The sequence below is a fragment of the Pistacia vera genome, unplaced genomic scaffold (genome assembly GCF_008641045.1).
Source record: "Pistacia vera cultivar Batoury unplaced genomic scaffold, PisVer_v2 Contig102, whole genome shotgun sequence".
Classification (NCBI taxonomy): Eukaryota; Viridiplantae; Streptophyta; class Magnoliopsida; order Sapindales; family Anacardiaceae; genus Pistacia; species Pistacia vera.
Window position 1 is genome coordinate 697,883 of NW_022195050.1, and position 19,617 is coordinate 717,499.

General features: G+C 36.9%; 1 protein-coding gene across 1 annotated transcript; it reads right to left on the reverse strand.

Annotated features, from left to right (window-relative positions):
• Positions 1-2,223: 2,223 nt before the first annotated feature.
• On the reverse strand, positions 2,224-9,671 carry LOC116119557. The gene is made up of 4 exons (XM_031405524.1): positions 6,593-9,671; positions 5,832-6,308; positions 4,605-5,420; positions 2,224-3,796 (listed from the first exon to the last, which is right to left on the reverse strand). Exons 1-4 carry the CDS (start codon positions 9,386-9,388, stop codon positions 2,669-2,671), a joined length of 5,217 nt encoding a protein of 1,738 aa, XP_031261384.1. The 5' UTR covers positions 9,389-9,671; the 3' UTR covers positions 2,224-2,668.
• Between the last annotated feature and the right edge of the window lie 9,946 nt (positions 9,672-19,617).

Genomic DNA, 19,617 nt, shown 5'->3' on the forward strand with positions numbered 1-19,617 from the left:
ATCTAAAACCTAAATCCTTAACCGATTCAGTCTTCTCTTCTCACGCCCCTCTTTCGTGCCTTCGTCTTCTTCAATCTTCAATCTTCAGTTCTTCTCTTTCTCCATTTTCCTCACGAAAATTTCTAAACAAACTCTTAGTTCTTTGCGAAGATTGTAACGGTTTTAGCTCTGTCTTTGTTCTCTCTGAATCCCACCCAAATCGCGTTTGAACTCTGTGAAATCGACGACTCTTCCTCCTTCGCCGAAATCGACGACGGCAGCTCCGTTCTCGCTGAAATCGACGGCGATAGCTTCATTTGTTGACGATAGCTCCATTCCTCGATCCAGGTACGCCATTCCTCGCTCCCTTACATTTTTAGTCTGAAATTGTTAGGGTTCTTTTGTGTTGAATGAGCAATTGATTTGGGCTTTTTGCTGGGGTCTTTCTTGTTGTAATCTGGGCAGATTTGTGAGAGGGTGTTCTTCGATTTATAATACACATTTTTTCAACACTTTACTGTGTCTCCTTTAAGTAGAATCTGATGAACTGCAAACTTATCCTGTGCATTTCAGATCTCATTCAGAAACTTATAGACAGAGGAACAATTTATCAATCAAATGTACGACTTATTTTGATTATGTTTGCAGTTTTATTTGATTATGTCAATCAAACAATTCAACTAAAATCAAATTAATTATGTCTATGTGTATATTGAATTTAATTGGTCCATGAATATGTAAATGATCAAATCATCTCGGATGGCAAGAAATTGTTAATGACTTTGTGGCTGACATAAACTACTTCGGATGGCAGAATTGTTAGAACTAAAGTTTGGTTTCTGTGTTGGAAATGACTCTTTTTATTATGTTTCAATAACTTTGTATTTGGTTTGTTTCAGAAGTACTATATAATCCTGTAAGTGAACCTATATATTGTTAGGTTTCTCTTTCAAATATGACTCACTTTGGTTTATGTCCCGAACTATTCTTCTCCTTCCTGATAGAATGAATCTATATTTTGTTATGTTTTCCTTTCTAATCAAAATGTAGACTTATTTTGATTATGTTGTAACTGTTTACTTCCTTACTGATTTGGAATTCTCAACCTTGGTTATTTGTGTCATGAAGTTTTTGACCCATATCTTATTATGTCTACTGCTTTAGACTTATAAAACACAATTAACTACTGCTTTAGACTTTGACAAACTTATTATGTCTACTGATGCTTTCTTAATCTTTATTAAGGTTTATATTAAAACTTTTAGTACAGCAGAAACTTAACAAGTTTTAACTTTGATTTCTATTTTTTACTGAATTTACGTAGATGGTGGTGATGGTTATGATGATGATGATGATGTAGGATGATGATGATTTTGATGCTAGTGTGTAAGCTCAATCACATAGAGCGGATCAAAGAAAAACACTTGCATCCAATGTTTTGTTATTAATTGTTATGTATTTTGTCATTTGATATGTAAATACAACATAATGTTTGGATTTGGACTTTGAATTGTTGTTAAATACTTAAATTGTGTTAAGATTGTTGTTGAATTTGAACTTTGAATCATGTTGGATAGTAATTAAGTTGTTATTGTCTTATTGAAAAATAGAAATCTAAAAAAAATTTGTTTTTTTTAAAATGTGTTGACGTCATCATGATGTGTGATGATGTCACCGGTTCAATTAGCGGTCTAACCGGTTGAACCGGTTGAACCGTGACCCGACCATCAAAACGGTTTGCCCTCCGGTCCGGTTTTTAAAACAATGCATCAACCATGACAAAACTCATTATCAACCATCTACAATCACCCTAAAATCCACCACACAAACAAAACCTAAGGGCAACTAATGGGAGAAGGAGAATTTATGATGAATACCAATACCTTATGTTGTTTTTAATATCAAGTCAAAGTTCAGGAGACATAAAAGATTACTCGCAAAAAAAAGAAAAAAAAAAACCATTAAAATAAAAAATTTAACATAAAATTTAAAATATGCAGTACTCTTTAATTATAAATGAAAAATCAACCACTCAAAACTCTTTTGCTAAGATTACAATGCAAGATTTGATCAAAAAAAATCCTACAGTCTAACACAAAATCCAAGTCTGGAATTTTAAAATTTGGAATTTATTACCATTTTACTATGTTCATCTTTAAACTATGCACAAACTCACTTCAAAATATTGGATCTAGATGTCTTTTAATTATAATTTTTAGGACTTTCCCACCAATTCAACCTAATATGATCAAAAGCATAAGAACAACCTCACACCATCTAACTTCTTTATTAAACATAATAAGCCGTCTTTGAAATTGAAACACTACCTCCAGCATCTACAAAGTCTAAAATCTTTCGGGGAAATTAAACAAATTTTTTCAAGTTCAATCGTCTAACTTGCTAAATTCCCATTTCTGAGACCATGCAATTAGTTGATTACACAGATTGACACACACTAAAACATACCTTCACCTTGCAATTATAAAGCGTGATTAGCATAATTAGCTGAACCTTCACACTCCAAGGCTTCTTTGGAAACCTTTGATGCATTACCGGCTTCTGCCGGTCCTGCTCAGAGGATTATTTTACTTCAGCCGCAACAACAAGGAGTCTTTCACCAGATTTCTGGATTTTAGTCTCAAGCTAGTTGTTCACAAATGTGAACTCCAAAATGAATTACAGGTAAGTTTCAAAAGGTTGCAAGTGGAGATCCTAGATTGGTGAAGTAAGTGGACAGATCTACATCCGAATCGTCATACATGTTCATAAAGGGATGTGCCAAAAGTTTCTGTGCTGACTGTCGGTCACCAGGTTCTTTTTGCAAGCAAGCAGAAATAAATGAGCAAAACTCTGAAGAAAATTTATCCCGCGGTGCACAAGGAGGTGGTTGGTCAACAATGGCTTCCATAAGCTCATAAAAACTTGACCACCCATCCTCTTGCTCTGGTGGGGAATATGGGAATTGACCAATTGCACATTCGAGCATTACAATTCCCAAGCTCCAAATGTCAATTTTATGCCCATAATTGCCTCCTGAAATCCTTTCAGGAGACATATAGTTGTATGTGCCAACAAAAGTATTCGCCTGTCCTGCTGTGGAAGCCACTGTGGCACTCAAACTAAAATCAGAAATCTTGACTTCCCCTCTATGATTTATCAATAAATTAGAAGGCTTTAAGTCCCTATGGATGATGTGCTTTTCATGATGGAGAAACAATAAACCCTTAAGCACCTGCTTAAAGATGGCAGCTAAATACACTTCTGGAATTGATTTAACCTTTTTCAGAAAATTCGCAAGAGATCCACCATCCATATACTCCAAAATGATTGAAATGGCACCTTCATTGTAAAAAAGTTGATAAAAGACCACAACATATGGACAGTGTAATGATTGAATCATTTTCAACATCTGTGCAAGCTGTTTCCGTGAAGACGCCTCAAGTGTCACTTTAACAACCTTTACAGCCAAAAACTGGCCAGTGTATTTGTGCTGCGCCAAGTGCACCATGCTGCCGTTTCCCTCTCCAACAAGTCTAATTCGTTCGATATCCTCCAATTTCAACTGGTTGTCAAATGGTTTAATAGGTAGCGGAGCTCCACTTTCCTTTTGATAGACAATTCGATAACCATCTCTGTTAACAAGCAGACCTCCATCAGTAAACCGACTACTTATGGCTGGGAACCTGGACGAGACCTCATCTTGAGAAGGAACTGAGGTGCTGAGCTTGGTGTAAGGGTCTAAGGCTACTCCTTTTAAGCTTTGCTTTCTCTCCTCTGTTCTTTCTTGGCAGGTTTTTGAAACAGATTCATCACAGATCTTTGACAATAAAAATCAAGAATATAGGATTTTAGAAAGGGAAGAAACTTATATTTGTTGAGAGTGTGTTTCAATGTGTGCTTGTGCATGTGTGTGTCTGAAACAGTTAAGAAATGTGTAAGACTAATTCTAGTGTGTTTTTAGTTAGTGAAGACTCAAGACCATTAACTCCGTGACTGAACAGGAAGAAAATGAGAATTTTCAACTACTTGTTGCTTGTTTACATGCCCCTCCCACCATCTAACTTGAACAGAAGGAGCAAGATGCAATGTGTCAAAATTAGCTTTTTTGGTGATGATTTTGAGTTATTTATTCATTTACTTTTAACTTTTGGTTCAACTTATTGAAGGGCTAGGGCTTCTAATTTGTTAACAAAGAGGCCTCTTACCTCCCAAACGGATCCTCCTACATCTATATCTAAACCAAGGTTTATCAAGAATACGCAAGAAAAGTATTTCGCGGACTTTTCCATTCTAATACTCTATCTGAGAGTTATCGGCATTTATCAAATATGTTCCTATATAAAGGAATGCTATTAGATCAAATGACAAAGAAAATTAGGGAAGGTACTAGTTTAGATGTGCCACATCAGAAGCACTATTTTGGAATTATCTGAGAAGCTACAACACTTGCGTGAGATAAAAATTGCAGCCTCAATGCAGTTTTACCACACGAGAAAGAAAAAGATAAAAAAATGAGGTCATGAGACAGAGAATTGTTGATATTTACAATGGTGATTCTTAAATTTATGTTATTAAACTTAAGAGAATAAAGTACGAAAAAACATCAGAAGAAATGTAATTCATACCTCTTTTTTATGTAACTGTTGTATAGTTGTATTAAGGTCACTCTCCCAACACCCTTTATCAGGTCCCCAATTTTGTCGTACTACTTGTAACTTTGGTGCACTTAAGGCACCTTGAGAGAAAATCATCATCTTGGGACATTCTATCACAACTAAACCTTCCAAAGATGGAAAGTTGAAGACGTAATTGCCAGAGCAAAAACTTGTGAGACTCTCTAAACGTTCAAGGGACAAGCACTTTAATTTGCCAAAAATAATCTCATCTTCCGCTACATCTTCCTCACATGCTATTACTTTTGTCATCTGTTCACATCCATCAATACTCATTTTTACGAGTCTCACTAAAGTTTTTGCCATGGATGGTGCAAGCAAGTTTTCCAATCCTTTGCAATTCCAAATTTCCAAAGTTGTCAGATTTTGGAAAGATGCTGAGGATGGCACTAGGTTAATCAAATTGTCACACCACCATACTTCTAGAATTTCAAGATTTTGAAGAGCCCACTCTAATTTGCAGTCATCTTGCCACATGTACTTCAGATTAGGAAGTTCCCACAGCTTTAAACTTTTAATTTGTGATAGCATTCTGGCATGTTCTTTGACCTTTCCACTTGAGAATATCTCTTTGTATGAACACCATCTGAATTCAACTTTTTCCAGATTGTGAAACCTTGGAAGGAATTCAAGTGGAAAAGTTGCTGAGTTATCATTCATTACCTCAAGAATTTTAAGTTTGTCAAAAAGGTATTCTGGAAATGGGACATGCCATATCTTGTTCATGTCTTTTCCACTTAATTTCAATGCCTCCAAGCTGGAGACAACCTGAACAGAAATAACCAAAAAATTAACTCAAATGATCTAGCATTAGAATTGAAAATTAAACAAATTGATCACATTGGATCAGATTGAGTTTTTGAAATGATCATTGATCTCAACCAAACACTCTTGTTGACCACTTCTATATCGAATGCAAACTAGTTTCTCTAGTTAAGGTTAACATGTATTTAACCTGAAGCTGACACAGCCATTAACCCGTAATCTACAGAATTTTCATATAAAATGATAATGAACCTGCCTCACCGGAGTCGCTAGATTAGAACTTTAGATAACTCAAATGCGGCACAGAAAAGATAAATTACTCAACAAAAAGGTGCTACAGATTCACTTTATTTCTCTCAAGGTTTTCAAAATAGTAATAAAATAATAGTAATCATAAAGAAATGGATCTATTACCTTTGCAACCAAGAAGAGGGCATGTTCCGCTTGGATATTGAGGTGCTCCTCATTAATTTCCTTTAAGCCAAACAATTCTGAAGTGAATATAGTTACTTTGTCACAACCGCTTACCTCCAATCTCTTTAACAAGGGCCATTCTGAAGTATGTATTCCAGGATAAAAAGTTTTAAGTTCTGATAGGTTCTGGAGCTTCAGAAAGGTTACCCGTGGAAAGAGTAGCCTAACAGCTGCTTTTCCTCCGCCATCCTCAGCAATAATGTCCTCCAAGACCGGGCAGTGACATATCTCAAGGTGTTGAAGCTGGACAAAATTGTTAGCTATAGAAAATGGAAATAGATATTTTAATTTATCACAGCCCCAGACAATCAAGCGCATCAAATTTTGAACACAAGGCAGATCTACAAGTCGGTTGTGCCAAATCCTTTCACAATTAATAGCATGAAGTTCCAAAACCTCCAAGTTAGGCATCACAACCTGCAAACAAAGTTCTTGTTTCAGTCTCTTCATGCAAAAATAGAAATAAGATATTTTGGTTACAGACACACAGACATGCCATAAGGTTAGGAGTGAACAACACAGAATATCAACCCTCAAAAGGGAACCTAAAGATGTAACAGAAATCATTATATATTATGGGCTTAGAGAGTGTGAAATTATTTTTTTCTTTTATTTGAGACATTCAATTTCATATATATTTTAACAAATGAGAATAAGAAATAAGGATAAACAGATAAACAAGAAGTTTACAGTCAACCTACCTTATCGTTAAAAATTTGTATGGAAACCTCATCCTCCAGAGTGATTTCATTGGACCCTGTGTTGGCTGTCTTCACTTTTGAGTAGAAGCTTGTAAGCTGTGGAAGAAATTTTAGAGTCAAGGAGCGTAGATGTCCAAACTCAATCTTATCAATCACTTCACTGTGGTTGACATCATCATCTCTTCCAACTGTGAAAATTTCTTCAATATTCTTGCATTTGATCACGTCGACTTTTTGAAGTTGTTGAAGGTATCTCACAATGGAGATTGAGAAGATATTTTTTAATTCATCACAATTTCTCACTTTTATGATCCTTAATTGACAGAAAGATGCTGCTGCAAGTTGACCATGACATATCTTTACCAAGTTAATCAAATTATGCAGGAACAGTGACTCCAATACTGGGAAGGCATCACGAGGTACCCAATTCGTTGAATCAACAAGACACAGCAAGTGAGGATTGTTTTGGACCTTGAGATGCCTCAATTGGGGAAAACCTTCCTCATGTAGTTCATAAAGAACATTCTTGACACCCTGAACTTCATCCAAGTATAAGCCTTCAACTCTCTTCAACAGCATGATTATCTCACTTTCTAGGCAAATGTTGTTATTGAGCTTGAGTTTCAAAGTTCTTGAAAATTCATACTTACCAGACCAGTCCCATTCATCTCCAATGAATATTTTGTACCTAGTTAGCTTTTCAAAGAACAAGCCCTTTGGAAGGATCTTGGCATCTTCTATATGTATTTCCAAAGTGGTTAGGTGAGACAAATGCTTCAACTCATGGAGGCTAGCATTACTTCTTTCAAATGTGCGCCTTTCAAACTCCCAGTCAACAAAGCTATTACCTATATACAGTTCTTCTAACTGGGATAAGCTAGCTATCACATTGGGTGAAATAACTTTTAATTTTGAACAATTGCTCAAATCTAACAACTTGAGCCTAGTCAATTGACCTATTTCTCCAGGCAACTGCTCAATATCAGAATAGACAAAGCTAAGGATTTCTAGTTTCTTCAGTTCTCCAATAACGGCTATTTTTCCCAATATGCAATGATCCAAATATAATGTTCGAAGGTTTACTAGGAGAAAAAATGGCCACTGCACTGACAATAAGTGCATTCTAGTCAAATTTAGAACTCTTAGCTCTGGCATCTTTATGTAAAAATTGTTAGGGGTTTTGAAAAAAGGATCCCTGACATTCATATAGAAAAATTTAAGTAGTGGATAATCCAATCTTTTAGGGATCCCAGTAATATTACTCTCATGTATAGAGATTGCAGTGCAAGTTTTTAGTGCATCCCCATCGGGCCAATCCCTCGGAATAACCTCATTTCTTAATGCAAATACATTTTGATCTCTTGATGCGATTGATATGGCAACATGACGAACAATATCATGCATAGAAAAATATTCACTGGTATGACCATTAAGCAACAAACAACAACTTTTGAGTTCATGGACCAGTGTATATACTCTCACTCGTGTTTCTTCCACTGTATTGATGCCTTTAAATAAACCCAAACCCATTCCATATTTCAACAAGTCCATAATAGGAATATCATAAGAATCTTTCATTAGACTGCACAGCAAAAAAGTTGACTTAAGTTCCTCACCTTCTAGATGATTGTAGCTCAACTCTATACTTGAATGAAACACTGCCTGCATTCCTGTGAAATTGCTCGAGGAAGGACTTCTCAAACGTTGCAAGGCATTCTCCCATGCAAATACACTCTTGTCTCTCAATGCCTTTGCAATTGTAACAATGGCAATAGGCAAACCTCGGCATGCCTTGACCACATCCGTTGCTAAAGATTGCAACTCACGGTTTTCAACACAATCACCTCCCATCTTTTTAAATAGCCTCCAAGCTTCTTCTTCATTTAAAATGTCAATCAAGTAATTATTTTGAGAGCCCATCTTACTTGATAATACATCATAATTTCTTGATGTCAACAATACTTTACATCCCCCTTGATCATCTCCAAAAGGAATTCCTACCTTCTCCATATCAAGACTTGCCCAAATATTATCTAATATCACAAGTATCTTCTTCTCTTCCCTCAATCGTTCACACAACATCCTTGCTCTTCCACACTCACTCTTTGCAGAAAACCGGAAACAGAGCTTATCTGCTATTTCTTCTTGAATCTTCTTTATGTCTGGAGTCTCAGATACGTCTGCTAAAACCACCTCATCAAACAGCTTTCCTTTCTTGGCTTGCTTAGCAACTTCCTTCACCACTATGGTCTTGCCTACACCAGCCATTCCATATACACCAATCATATGGACACTGGGATCAGTTAGTGCTTTCAATATATCATTCAAGCTAGACATTCTCGATTCGAAGGCCTCATAATCTCTCGTAGATGTTATCCACATCTCCTGTGGAATGGTTCTGAACGAAACCTTTTTAAATTTTCCTACTTCCTGGAGTACAACAGCAGCCTTTAGCTTCCTCGCCGCTTTCTTGCTGAGCTTACAGCGGGTCACCACATCAGAACACAACCCCTTGAAATTCTGGTCCTTCAAGTTCTCACCATCCCTAACAATCTTACCAGCCTCGTCTATGACCTCATCCACACTTCTCAGCCATTTCTCAACAACCTTTTCAATCACTTCCCCCTCTCTTTTAGCATCATCAACCCTATGCTGCATATACTCTCTAGCATTTACCAGGTTGTCAATTTCATTCTTGAGATTCTCAAAATTGCTCTTGTAATTTAGAAGGTAACTAAACGGATTTGACAAGCAATCCGAAACTTTCTCAACAGCAGAGACAACTCTCTCCACCATTTTCAGTCTTTCTTCCAAAGTCGTAAAAATAAAGCACAGATCACAACAAGTAAACTAGAATTGATCTGAAAATTTCAAACTATTTAAACAACTCGTACCTATTTAACAAGTCTTTCAGATATGAACACAAATCTGGAAGAAATATGAGCTGATCTCTTCTGATGTGGCCACTGAGTTGGCTCAGTCAACATAAATGGCAAGCTTAGGAGATGAAGTTCCCGTAATTAGAGTTTGGTTACAGAATTTAATTCTGAACGGTACTTGCTTCGGTAGCATGCCATAAACCTTCTTATCTTAAAAATTTGAGATTGATAAAAATTGAGCTCAGTTTGACTTAAATCGACAAAACTCCAAACCAATTAAAATTTCCAAAAGTGACAAATATACCCAATTTTTCGACTCATGTTACTCATGTCATGATTAATAATTCGCATGATGATTGATCTTGATCAATAAAATAATGATAAACATGAATTATTGAACACTAAAATCATTAAAACATTAAGGAAACAATAATTGAAATATGGTTTTTGTGTCTGCAAAATCACATGTGGACTCAAGCCACGCCTCCAGGCTCAAATTACCCTCACTCAGGCTAGGCCCATTTGGTGAAGCAAAGCCTCCGTCAAGTCAAGCTACAAAATTGGGTACTTTGAGCCTAAGTATATGCAATAAAATGATAAGTTACATTTTTTTTTATTTTTTTACACAAAATTTGACGCAATTTTCGAACTTATACAATTAAATGCATTTAAAAATTAGAAATGAAATCTAATTTTTATCGTTTATAAAATTGATGTAACAGGAAAATACCCAACAACTTAACAATACAAAAGAAAATTTAAGGTATTTAATCGAACACAAGATATATATGATTAACCTAATTAGATTACACCCAGGGAAGTGGTAAGGTAAATGTTTCCATTATAGAATCAAAGGAATACAATGTTTACAAAAGAGAGAATAACTTGTTCCCACCCAAGGTTTGGGCAAACGACACTTTCCCTTTCGACAAGTTTTAAAACGACATCTTCCCACCCAATGTTATGTACTGTTAGAAAATTTCGTTCTGAAAAATGGTAAATTGCCAATTTATAGGAGGCTAAACGACTTACGCATACCCATGGTTCGTCGAAACGACAAGTTAGTACCTAAAAGGTTTTGAAATGACAAATAGGTACCTTCTGTCATGTTCTGTTAGTGATATTCATTTGATAATAGTGAAAAGACTAAAATGCCCTTGAAAGTTTAATATTTTAGTTTTTTATAAATTTAAAAATTTTAAAAAAAACCACTAGGTTTGCTAATTTGACTAAATACCCCAATACATAAAAAGTTTATAAAATAACAAAAACACCCCCGCCACCCGCAATGCCAGATTCCGGCCACCACCATCGGAATCTGGCTCGTAATGCGTAGATCAGACATTTTTCGACAAGATCCATGACTGATCTGGCTGGAAAGGGCCAGATCTGGCCGTCGAGGCCTGAATCTTGCCGAACAATTGTGTTACGATACAGACCCATCAGATCTGTGTCGTAACACGTCGATTTAGCATTTTTCGGCCAGATCTGGCCTTCGAGGCCGAAAAAGGCCAGACGTAGATATGGCCTTCTGGGGTGGTTTGGGGTTTCAATATTTTTGGGAATTGATTGTTGAAGTTTTTGGCCAGATATCGTTCTAGTTTTCCTTTCTGAAATTGTTTGGTTGATACTGTTTGGGATTATTTTTGGGCTGGTTATTTGCTATTTTGGTCTTTTCATTTCAAATTAATATTGTTGTAATCCTTTGACTTAATTAAATGTTAATTAATCTCTAAAATTATAATGAAACGACAAAAATACCCATCTTTAAAAGTCAATAAAATTTTATTGAACATTTGTATAGAAATGCATTTTTTTAAAATATATATATATATATATGCATTATGCATTACAAAACTAAATTACATAAACAAATTATAAAAAAAATTAAAAAAACACATTAAACATTGTAAATTGAAATAAATAAAGACGTTACACATTAGTGAATCAAAATTAAATAAATATATTGAATTTGTAATGCATAATGTGTTTATTTAATTCAAATGTGTAGTGGTTAATGTGTTTTTTTATTTATTTTTAATTTAGTGTTGTTTGTGTATGGAATTTTTTATTTTTCTCCTAACAGGGGTATTTTTGTCATTTCAATACATATTTAACAATCAAGTAGTCTTTTACGAAGTCAAAAGATTAAAACAGTAGTAATTTGAAATTAAAAAGACCAAAACAAAAAAATATCTGAAAAGATTGGACTAAAAAATTTAACTGAAACTATAAGGTTGAAAAAGAAATTATCTCTTAATAGAATGGATGATGCACATTAATGGAACGTACAGTAGTACACCCCTTCTCTCCTGGGGGAGACGGCCCACAGGCTTTATTCCCACACAAGGACCTAATCAAAGAGAGTATGTGGTATCGAGTTATTCCTTCAATTGAAGCCCTGAAGTCAATATCTTTCCTGATTTCTTCTTTACATTCGTCTTCAAAAATTGCAAGTCCTTAAGGCACATCAATGGCTGATAGACTGGCGTCTTTCTTGGATGTGGAGTGCGACAGACTGGACTCCCACGCCAACGCTTTCAGGAACAACACACACCGGAAACAGCTGCGTCTCAAGTTAGCTGAAGCACAGTCTTTTCTTCGGAATCACGAAAGCTTTAGATCCTACCACAATTATTCCGGTCTTGAAGAGATCCTCTACCAGGTCGATGAATTGTTCGATGACTGGGAGCAATCGGAAAAATCTAAATCGAAAATCGAGCAAGAGGAGAGGAGAATTCGCGGACTGTTGGTTCAGTACTTGGATTGGCTTCCCAAACTTGTCCCTGCAATTCCTCCTGCGGATTCGTTGGAAATTAAGCCAAGCAGGTTTATTTTACTCGACTCTCTCTTTTCATAGGGGATTCAAAAAGTATTTTTCTAAACGCCAAGAGGAAGAGTTGGTTAAAAAAAAAAAAAAAAAAAAAAAAAAAAAAATCTTGTTATGTTGCTTAAGCTTTCGAAAAATTGATTATTGTGATTTTGTGTACAGTCGATTGGTTGGACGTGAAAAAGATCTGGGACATGTGGCTCTAGAATCTGTGGTGACGAGTGAACCACAAAGACTTCCAGTTTCTTCAAGCAAAGACGGGATGACTTCTGATGGTTTTGAAGTTGAAAGCGAGACAGTAACTTCTGCAAATATAAAATCTCCTTTAGCTGCGGATTATGTTCCTGCATTAAGCCCAGAAATTGTGGAAGAAGAGGATGACAGCACTGTATTAAGCACGGAGATTGTGGAAGAAGCGGATCAGGTTCCTGCATTAAGCACGGAGATTGTGGAAGAAGTGGATCAGGTTCCTGCATTAAGCACGGAGATTGTGGAAGAAGTGGATCAGGTTCCTGCATTAAGCACGGAGATTGTGGAAGAAGAGGATCAGCTTCCTGCAATGAGCAGGGAGATTGTGGAAGAAGGTGATACAAGTCAGATTACTTATCTTGAAACTGGGGGGTTACATTTTCAAAGTGAAAGAGTAAATCAGCTGAAGGCTGGATCAAATGCAAGTGCCAAGAAATTGGTTAGGCCTACGCCCTTGATAGCAGCCAAAAATTTAAGCACAACAAGTACAAAGGAACATGAAATTTCAATGGAAGGTGAATTATTGCAGAAATCCGGTGTAGAAGACAAGAAATCAATTAAGAAAATAGTGCGGAAGATCTTGAGTTACATAAATGATGTTAAAGCAACAAGAATTGGTGTTCATGGAATTGGTGGTGTTGGAAAGACTACTGTGCTGAAAGCCTTGGTCAGTCACTTGAAAACGAAAAGCATGTTTGATGTGATTATTTTGGTGACCGTCTCAAGATATTGGAGTCTAAGAAAAATCCAAAATGGTGTTTTAAGANACGGAGATTGTGGAAGAAGTGGATCAGGTTCCTGCAATGAGCAGGGAGATTGTGGAAGAAGGTGATACAAGTCAGATTACTTATCTTGAAACTGGGGGGTTACATTTTCAAAGTGAAAGAGTAAATCAGCTGAAGGCTGGATCAAATGCAAGTGCCAAGAAATTGGTTAGGCCTACACCCTTCATAGCAGCCAACAATTTAAGCACAACAAGTATAAAGGAACATGAAATTTCAATGGAAGGTGAATTATTGCAGAAATCCGGTGTAGAAGACAAGAAATCAATTAAGAAAATAGTGCGGAAGATCTTGAGTTACATAAATGATGTTAAAGCAACAAGAATTGGTGTTCATGGAATTGGTGGGGTTGGAAAGACTACTGTGCTGAAAGCCTTGGTCAGTCACTTGAAAACGAAAAGCATGTTTCATGTGATTATTTTGGTGACCGTCTCAAGATATTGGAGTCTAAGAAAAATCCAAAATGGTGTTTTAAGACGGTTATCATTGTGCTATGGAAATACTGACAGCGATACTCAAGTTGCGGAAAATATATTCCAAACTCTGAAACGGAAAAAGTTTTTGTTGGTTCTGGATGATGTTTGGGAGCAGATTGATTTAAAGGCCGTGGGTATACCTGATCCCACCTCTGAAAATGGCTGCAAGATACTAATGACATCCAGAAAACATGATCTTTGCCATAACATGAATGTGATTAAGGCGATTGAAGTAAAAACCATCTCTAGAAAGGAAGCCAGGAAACTGTTTTACAAACAGGTAGGGAGAGTTGTTCCCTCACGAGAAATCCAGCCCTTTGCCGAAGCTATAGTCAAGGGTTGTGGGGGTTTGCCACTGCTGATTATAGTTGCTGGAAGGACCTTAGCTGAAGAAAATGATGTTTGCGTGTGGAAGCATGCGTCCAGGAAATTTTCCCAGCCTAAAACTGCTAGAGTATTTCAAATTGAGGATGCAATCCAACGATTAAAATTCAGCTTTGACCAACTAAAGGATCATGATGTAAAGAGTTGTTTCCTTCATTGTGCTTTGTTTACAGAAGACCGAGAGGTTGGTATTTCCAATTTCATAGATTATTGTATCAAAGAAAGTATAATCATTGGGCCTCAGGCTGATGCACATAAAAGGGGACATGATATTATAGATGTTCTGGTGCGTAAATCTCTGTTGGAATTGGAAGTCACAAAAGATGGTGATTCCATCAAAATGCAAGGTTTAATCAGAGATTTAGCACTGGGGATCTTGTCTTCAGCAGCAGAAGGTAGTCAGTTTCTGTTGAAACCATATTCAAGATGTAAGGAACTATCAAATCCAAGTAGTTCATCATCCAGGTCAGTCAGTGGCTCTGAAAGTGGCATATTACCTATTCCTGTAGGTGATCAATTGTTATTGAGAGCTGGTGCAGGTTTAACAGAACCACCTTCAGAAGAGGAGTGGAAACAGGCGAAGATGATTTTTTTGATGGATAATGACTTGCGCAGTCTGCCTGAGAGGCCATATTGCCCTGAACTCTTTACGTTGTTCTTGCAGAGAAACACCCAGCTAAGAAAAATGCCCATTTCTTTTTTTGATTCAATGACTTCCCTTAAAGTTTTAAACCTTTCCAACACCAGAATTAATTCCTTGCCAGAGACACTTTTTGGGCTTAAAAACCTTCAAATCCTTGTTCTACAAGATTGTGAACGTTTTGACATGCTCCCATCTGAAGTGGGATCACTTGATGCTCTTGAGGTGCTTGATCTAAAAGGCACTGAAATTCACAAATTACCTGATGAAATTGGTAAATTGGCATCCCTGAGACATTTGAAAGTGTCTTTTTATGGATCTCTTGATGACAGTGAGTATGTTAAACTACCAAGTAATTTGATTTCAAGTGGCACCCTATCAAGGCTGCAAGCATTGGAAACACTAAGTATTGTTGTGTTTCCAGGAGATGAACGGTGGTCTGAGGACGTGAAATTTGTCAAATCTGAGGTCAGCAAGTTGAAGAAATTGAGTTGTCTCAGTTTCCATTTTCCAGAAATTGAGCATGTCCAACATTTCCTCAAAGAAAGCATACCATGGAAAGACCAGCAGCTAACTGAATTCAACTTTGTGGTTGGCCTTGATGTCCAGCGCATTACCTCTCGGGTCCCGGAATATGTGGAATTTGATTATGATCAACATGTTCAATGCTTGAGATTTGTGAATGGTGAGAAGAAACCTGATGAAGTTCTTCAAATATTAGCTCGTAGTACTGCTTTCTATTTAGATCATCACCTTGACATTGAAAGTCTTTCCAACTTTGGGGTTAGTAATATCAATGGATTGAAGTTTTGTATAGTATGTGAATGCTCCGAGATAAGAACTATTGTTCATATTGATGAACATTCTACAGCTGTATTTCCAAAGCTGGAGAACCTGAGTATTCATCATTTATGGAATTTGACGCGCATTTGGAAGGGAATTGTATCAAAAGGAAGCTTCGCTGAGCTAAATATTTTGTCAGTTTATGCTTGTCCCAAGTTGGAATATGTCTTCACTAGTTCACTGACTCAATGTCTCTCTAAATTGGAGGAATTGACGGTTGAAGAGTGTCCAGCCATTAAGGAAATCATAGTCCAAGAGATGGTAGATTCTAGTTGCATAGCACTCCCCAGTTTAAGAAAGTTAACACTTCACTCTCTCCCTGGATTGATTAGCATTTGGAAAAGTGTTTGGCCATTTTTAGAATATATCAGCTTTTATGATTGTCCTAAGTTGAAGAAATTGGGTATGGATTCCAGGTTAACGCATAGCATTATAGAGATTAAAGCAGAGAAGAGTTGGTGGGATACATTAGAGTGGGAAGATAGTGGATTTCACAGCCTTCTTGGAAACCGTTTGACCATAATTTGTGAAGATGATCAATAGATAGAAAAATTACTGGCATCTATGAGGTGAATTAAGGTTTATTTGATGTATATATTGTATATCGAAGTGGTCAAATCTGATCAGTTTTCTACTTCAAATCTTTTCTCTTGATTCCGAGCTCAAAAACTTCGTGTTGAAGGTTGGATATGCTTTTTCTCTCTTAGAATCTATTCACAATTAGATCTGATGGTGTTCATCAAGTTTAGAAGTTAAACTTCCTGCTCATGTCAAATCTTGAATTAGTATAAAAATCTGAATAGATAATTGATGATATGATTTATTTAATCTTAGTTGGTATCTGAAGTGGACAGAATTAGCTTGAAGGGTATTAGTGATGAGTTTCTAAAAATCAAAGGGTATTGCTGGTTAAATCTGTGAAAGCTAGTATGTGTCAGTCATTAGAAACTTGGGTAATTAGCATAATCTCCCCTCAAAAAACCTTAATTTCAATAGCATCCAAGGGAATTTCATTCATTAAAGAAGAGGGAAAAAAAAGTACCAACATTTCAAATAAATCGTGATACAACTACAGTCCACAGCGATTACAAATGCAGCATTAAGACTCAAAGGCATTGACAGAAATACATGTAAGAGATGATGGATGATGGATGTGCTTGAGTTTCTCATATGGGGCGATGAAGTGTTTTAAAATGTTCTTTAGTGGTGTCATTTGGCCAATCCAGCTGGTTCCACAGATTTTGAGTGCAATGAATCACTAACAATTTGGCTGCTTTTTCAAAAGTAAATGGAAATTTCTGAGCTCCTCACATGTATCAATCGTTATTGTCTCCAGAGACCTCATCCCGACATGCCGGCAAATGTTAGACAATCTTGGAAGATGACCGAGCTCCAAATTCTTCAATTTGGAAAACCTCGTATTCAATTCTACTGCCACCATTGATATTTCTTCCATGTTTTGACAATTCTCAACTTGCAGATATTGTAACAGGTTAAGTTGTCCGACAATTACCTGGGAGAATAGTGCTTTCACACTCTTGCATTCTTTAAGTACTAAGTTGTGAGCATCAAGAGGCTTTGAGAATTCATTGACCATTCCAAATGTGCACCAAATTTGGAAGACTGTTTACGTATAACTTATTCAAGCGTGAAATGCAACACCTCCTCTCCGTTACCAACTATAATACTTGTCATTTCTCTGAATCTTCAATACAAGTTTCAATCCCTTCAAGGTTCTCAGAACTAAAGCTGATAAGTTGGCAGCATCAGGGGCCAATCAGCTCAAAAACACAGCGCTTTCAACATCTTTAAGACTTCAACAGGAAATCCTTCACCTCTACAAAATCTCAAATGCTTTTCGACTGAACATTCGAGACATCAAGTTCAGGAAGAGGATTGCTTTCTGATGACCAACATGGATTTTGAATGATCTGACTCTGACCTTCAACAGTTTGTCTTCATTCCACGATTTGCTATTGTTGATCAAAGTCTGGAAGCATTCCAGGAAGGAAAGTAGAAAGAAAGAGTGGTTAATTCTTTCAGGGCGCGACTTCTGCAACAATGTTTTCTGCAATGTGTTTCCATCTTTGTTGGTTGGACTCACTTCAATACTCAGCTCTTCTAATGATGAAGATTGACAATTATGTTAGAAGAAATCATCTCCCTTGATCCTGCTCCCACACCGTTGTGATTCCCACATTTCCATTCTCTGTAAATGAAACTTTCAGACATTTGAGATAGGTCAGTTGCCCAATTTCAGTGGGCAAACATATATTCTGGTACCAGGATATCAAAGATTTCTAGACTCTGGAGACTTCCCACCTCAGTAGGGAGATGCATTAATTGATGACAATTATTTAGGAATAGAGCTTTGAGATATCAGCCCGAGATAGATGAGGGAAGAAACTGATCTGGTTTATGCAAGTCAAGAAGTTGAAGGCCATCCATATGCAGAAAGAATGATGCAGGAAACTCTGCAAGCTACTTTTCTGAAGCAAAACGTTAAGATTCTGCAACAAACAGGGGTGTCTGCAGAGAGGATAGGCGCGAATTACATGTGAATGAGATCCTGGTTGCTTTCCCATTTTATTCTCTCTTGGTTTCTCCATTTGTATACAACAAATCTCACTGAGTTCAAGAAATCTAACTGCCACTCGCTGAAAGTACTCAAACATTTTGTACTGCGCCTTCTTCTTTCCCTTTTCCAACAAAGACTTGTTCACAAAATCATGCAATATCTTATGCCCCCTATCGCGAGAATTCCTGAGCTTCTGCGGTGTAAGAAACTGTTCTGCTCTCCACACTCAATTACATAATCTTGATAAAGTTCATGCCCAGCTGGAAATTGCCAAATAGAGAAAGCATGACTTCTCATCCAAGCTTAACTGTCCACTTCAAGTTTAGGAACTTGTAAACTTCGTCCCATTTTTTCCTCGGTTCCTTGCTCGGTGATCTTAATTCAGACAAGGTTTCCCGCCATATCGCAGGATCGCTCACATCTGCCAAGTAATTTCCTACCAACTTTATCATGTATGGCATGCCACTGACTCACTGATAATCTTTCTTGCCTCTTTCCTTATGTCTTGATTACCCTTCAAGTTCTGCCTCACTGTTTTCCAAAACAAATTTGAGCATCATCATCCGATAATCTCCTCACATTGATGTCTTATCTGTCTGTCCACAGATTCTTCTCTGCCTACATGCAAAGACAACCTTTCCATTATGCTCTTCATTGATTCCTAATCCTATTCTTTCCAAATCATCTCGAAAACACTTCATCAAGCAGCAGTAAGTAGCTCTTTTTCTTCAACACTTCAGATATCAGGATGCCTTCTGTTCTCACTCTGCTCTGTGGCTTTATATTCAACCGCTTCAAAAGTATGTCTTGTATGAATTTTCATCTCCATCTCTGTTCACTGTCACCCAAAACACAATATCAAATTCTTCACCAACGCATTGTGCAGATTTTTCATTATTGTAGTTTTCCCAACCCCCAATGGTCCCCATAAACAAATTCTCTTCAATTCGCTTACTCAAACACTCTTTTAGCTATACCACATGGACGCTAAGAGACGGAAACTCAACTATTTTCTTGGCCGGCATCCTCATGAGCGAAGCTGGTGGCTTTTCCACCATTAACCTTCTTACTTGCCCAATTCGATCCTTCAAAGAACATAACTCCTCAGTAATTTTCACAATTCTTTGCCAAGTTTTAGCAGAAGCAGGAAAGGACATACTCCACACAAGAAACTGGAGTATTCCATACTCAATCTTCAATTTTTCAATTATCTTCCATCTTTCCACATCTTCAAGCCAAGTTTGGCATTCCCGCGTTTTCTCCATCTCTAGTTTATTGATTCCAGTCTATTTCTACATCTCCCTTTTTAGCGAGAGGTATTCTATTCATCTTCAAGGGTTCAAAATTTTTCCCAGATTTTTCAC

What these genes read in the sequence shown, in the direction of transcription:
- LOC116119557 (XM_031405524.1), bottom strand. Translation starts at nt 9,388, where the DNA reads ATGGTGGAGAGAGTTGTCTCTGCTGTTGAGAAAGTTTCGGATTGCTTG. An exon ending in TACAAATTTTTAACGATAAG is followed by an intron (nt 6,309 to 6,592) that starts GTAGGTTGACTG and finishes CTTTGTTTGCAG; the next exon opens with GTTGTGATGCCTAACTTGGA. An exon ending in CCCTCTTCTTGGTTGCAAAG is followed by an intron (nt 5,421 to 5,831) that starts GTAATAGATCCA and finishes ATTTCTGTTCAG; the next exon opens with GTTGTCTCCAGCTTGGAGGC.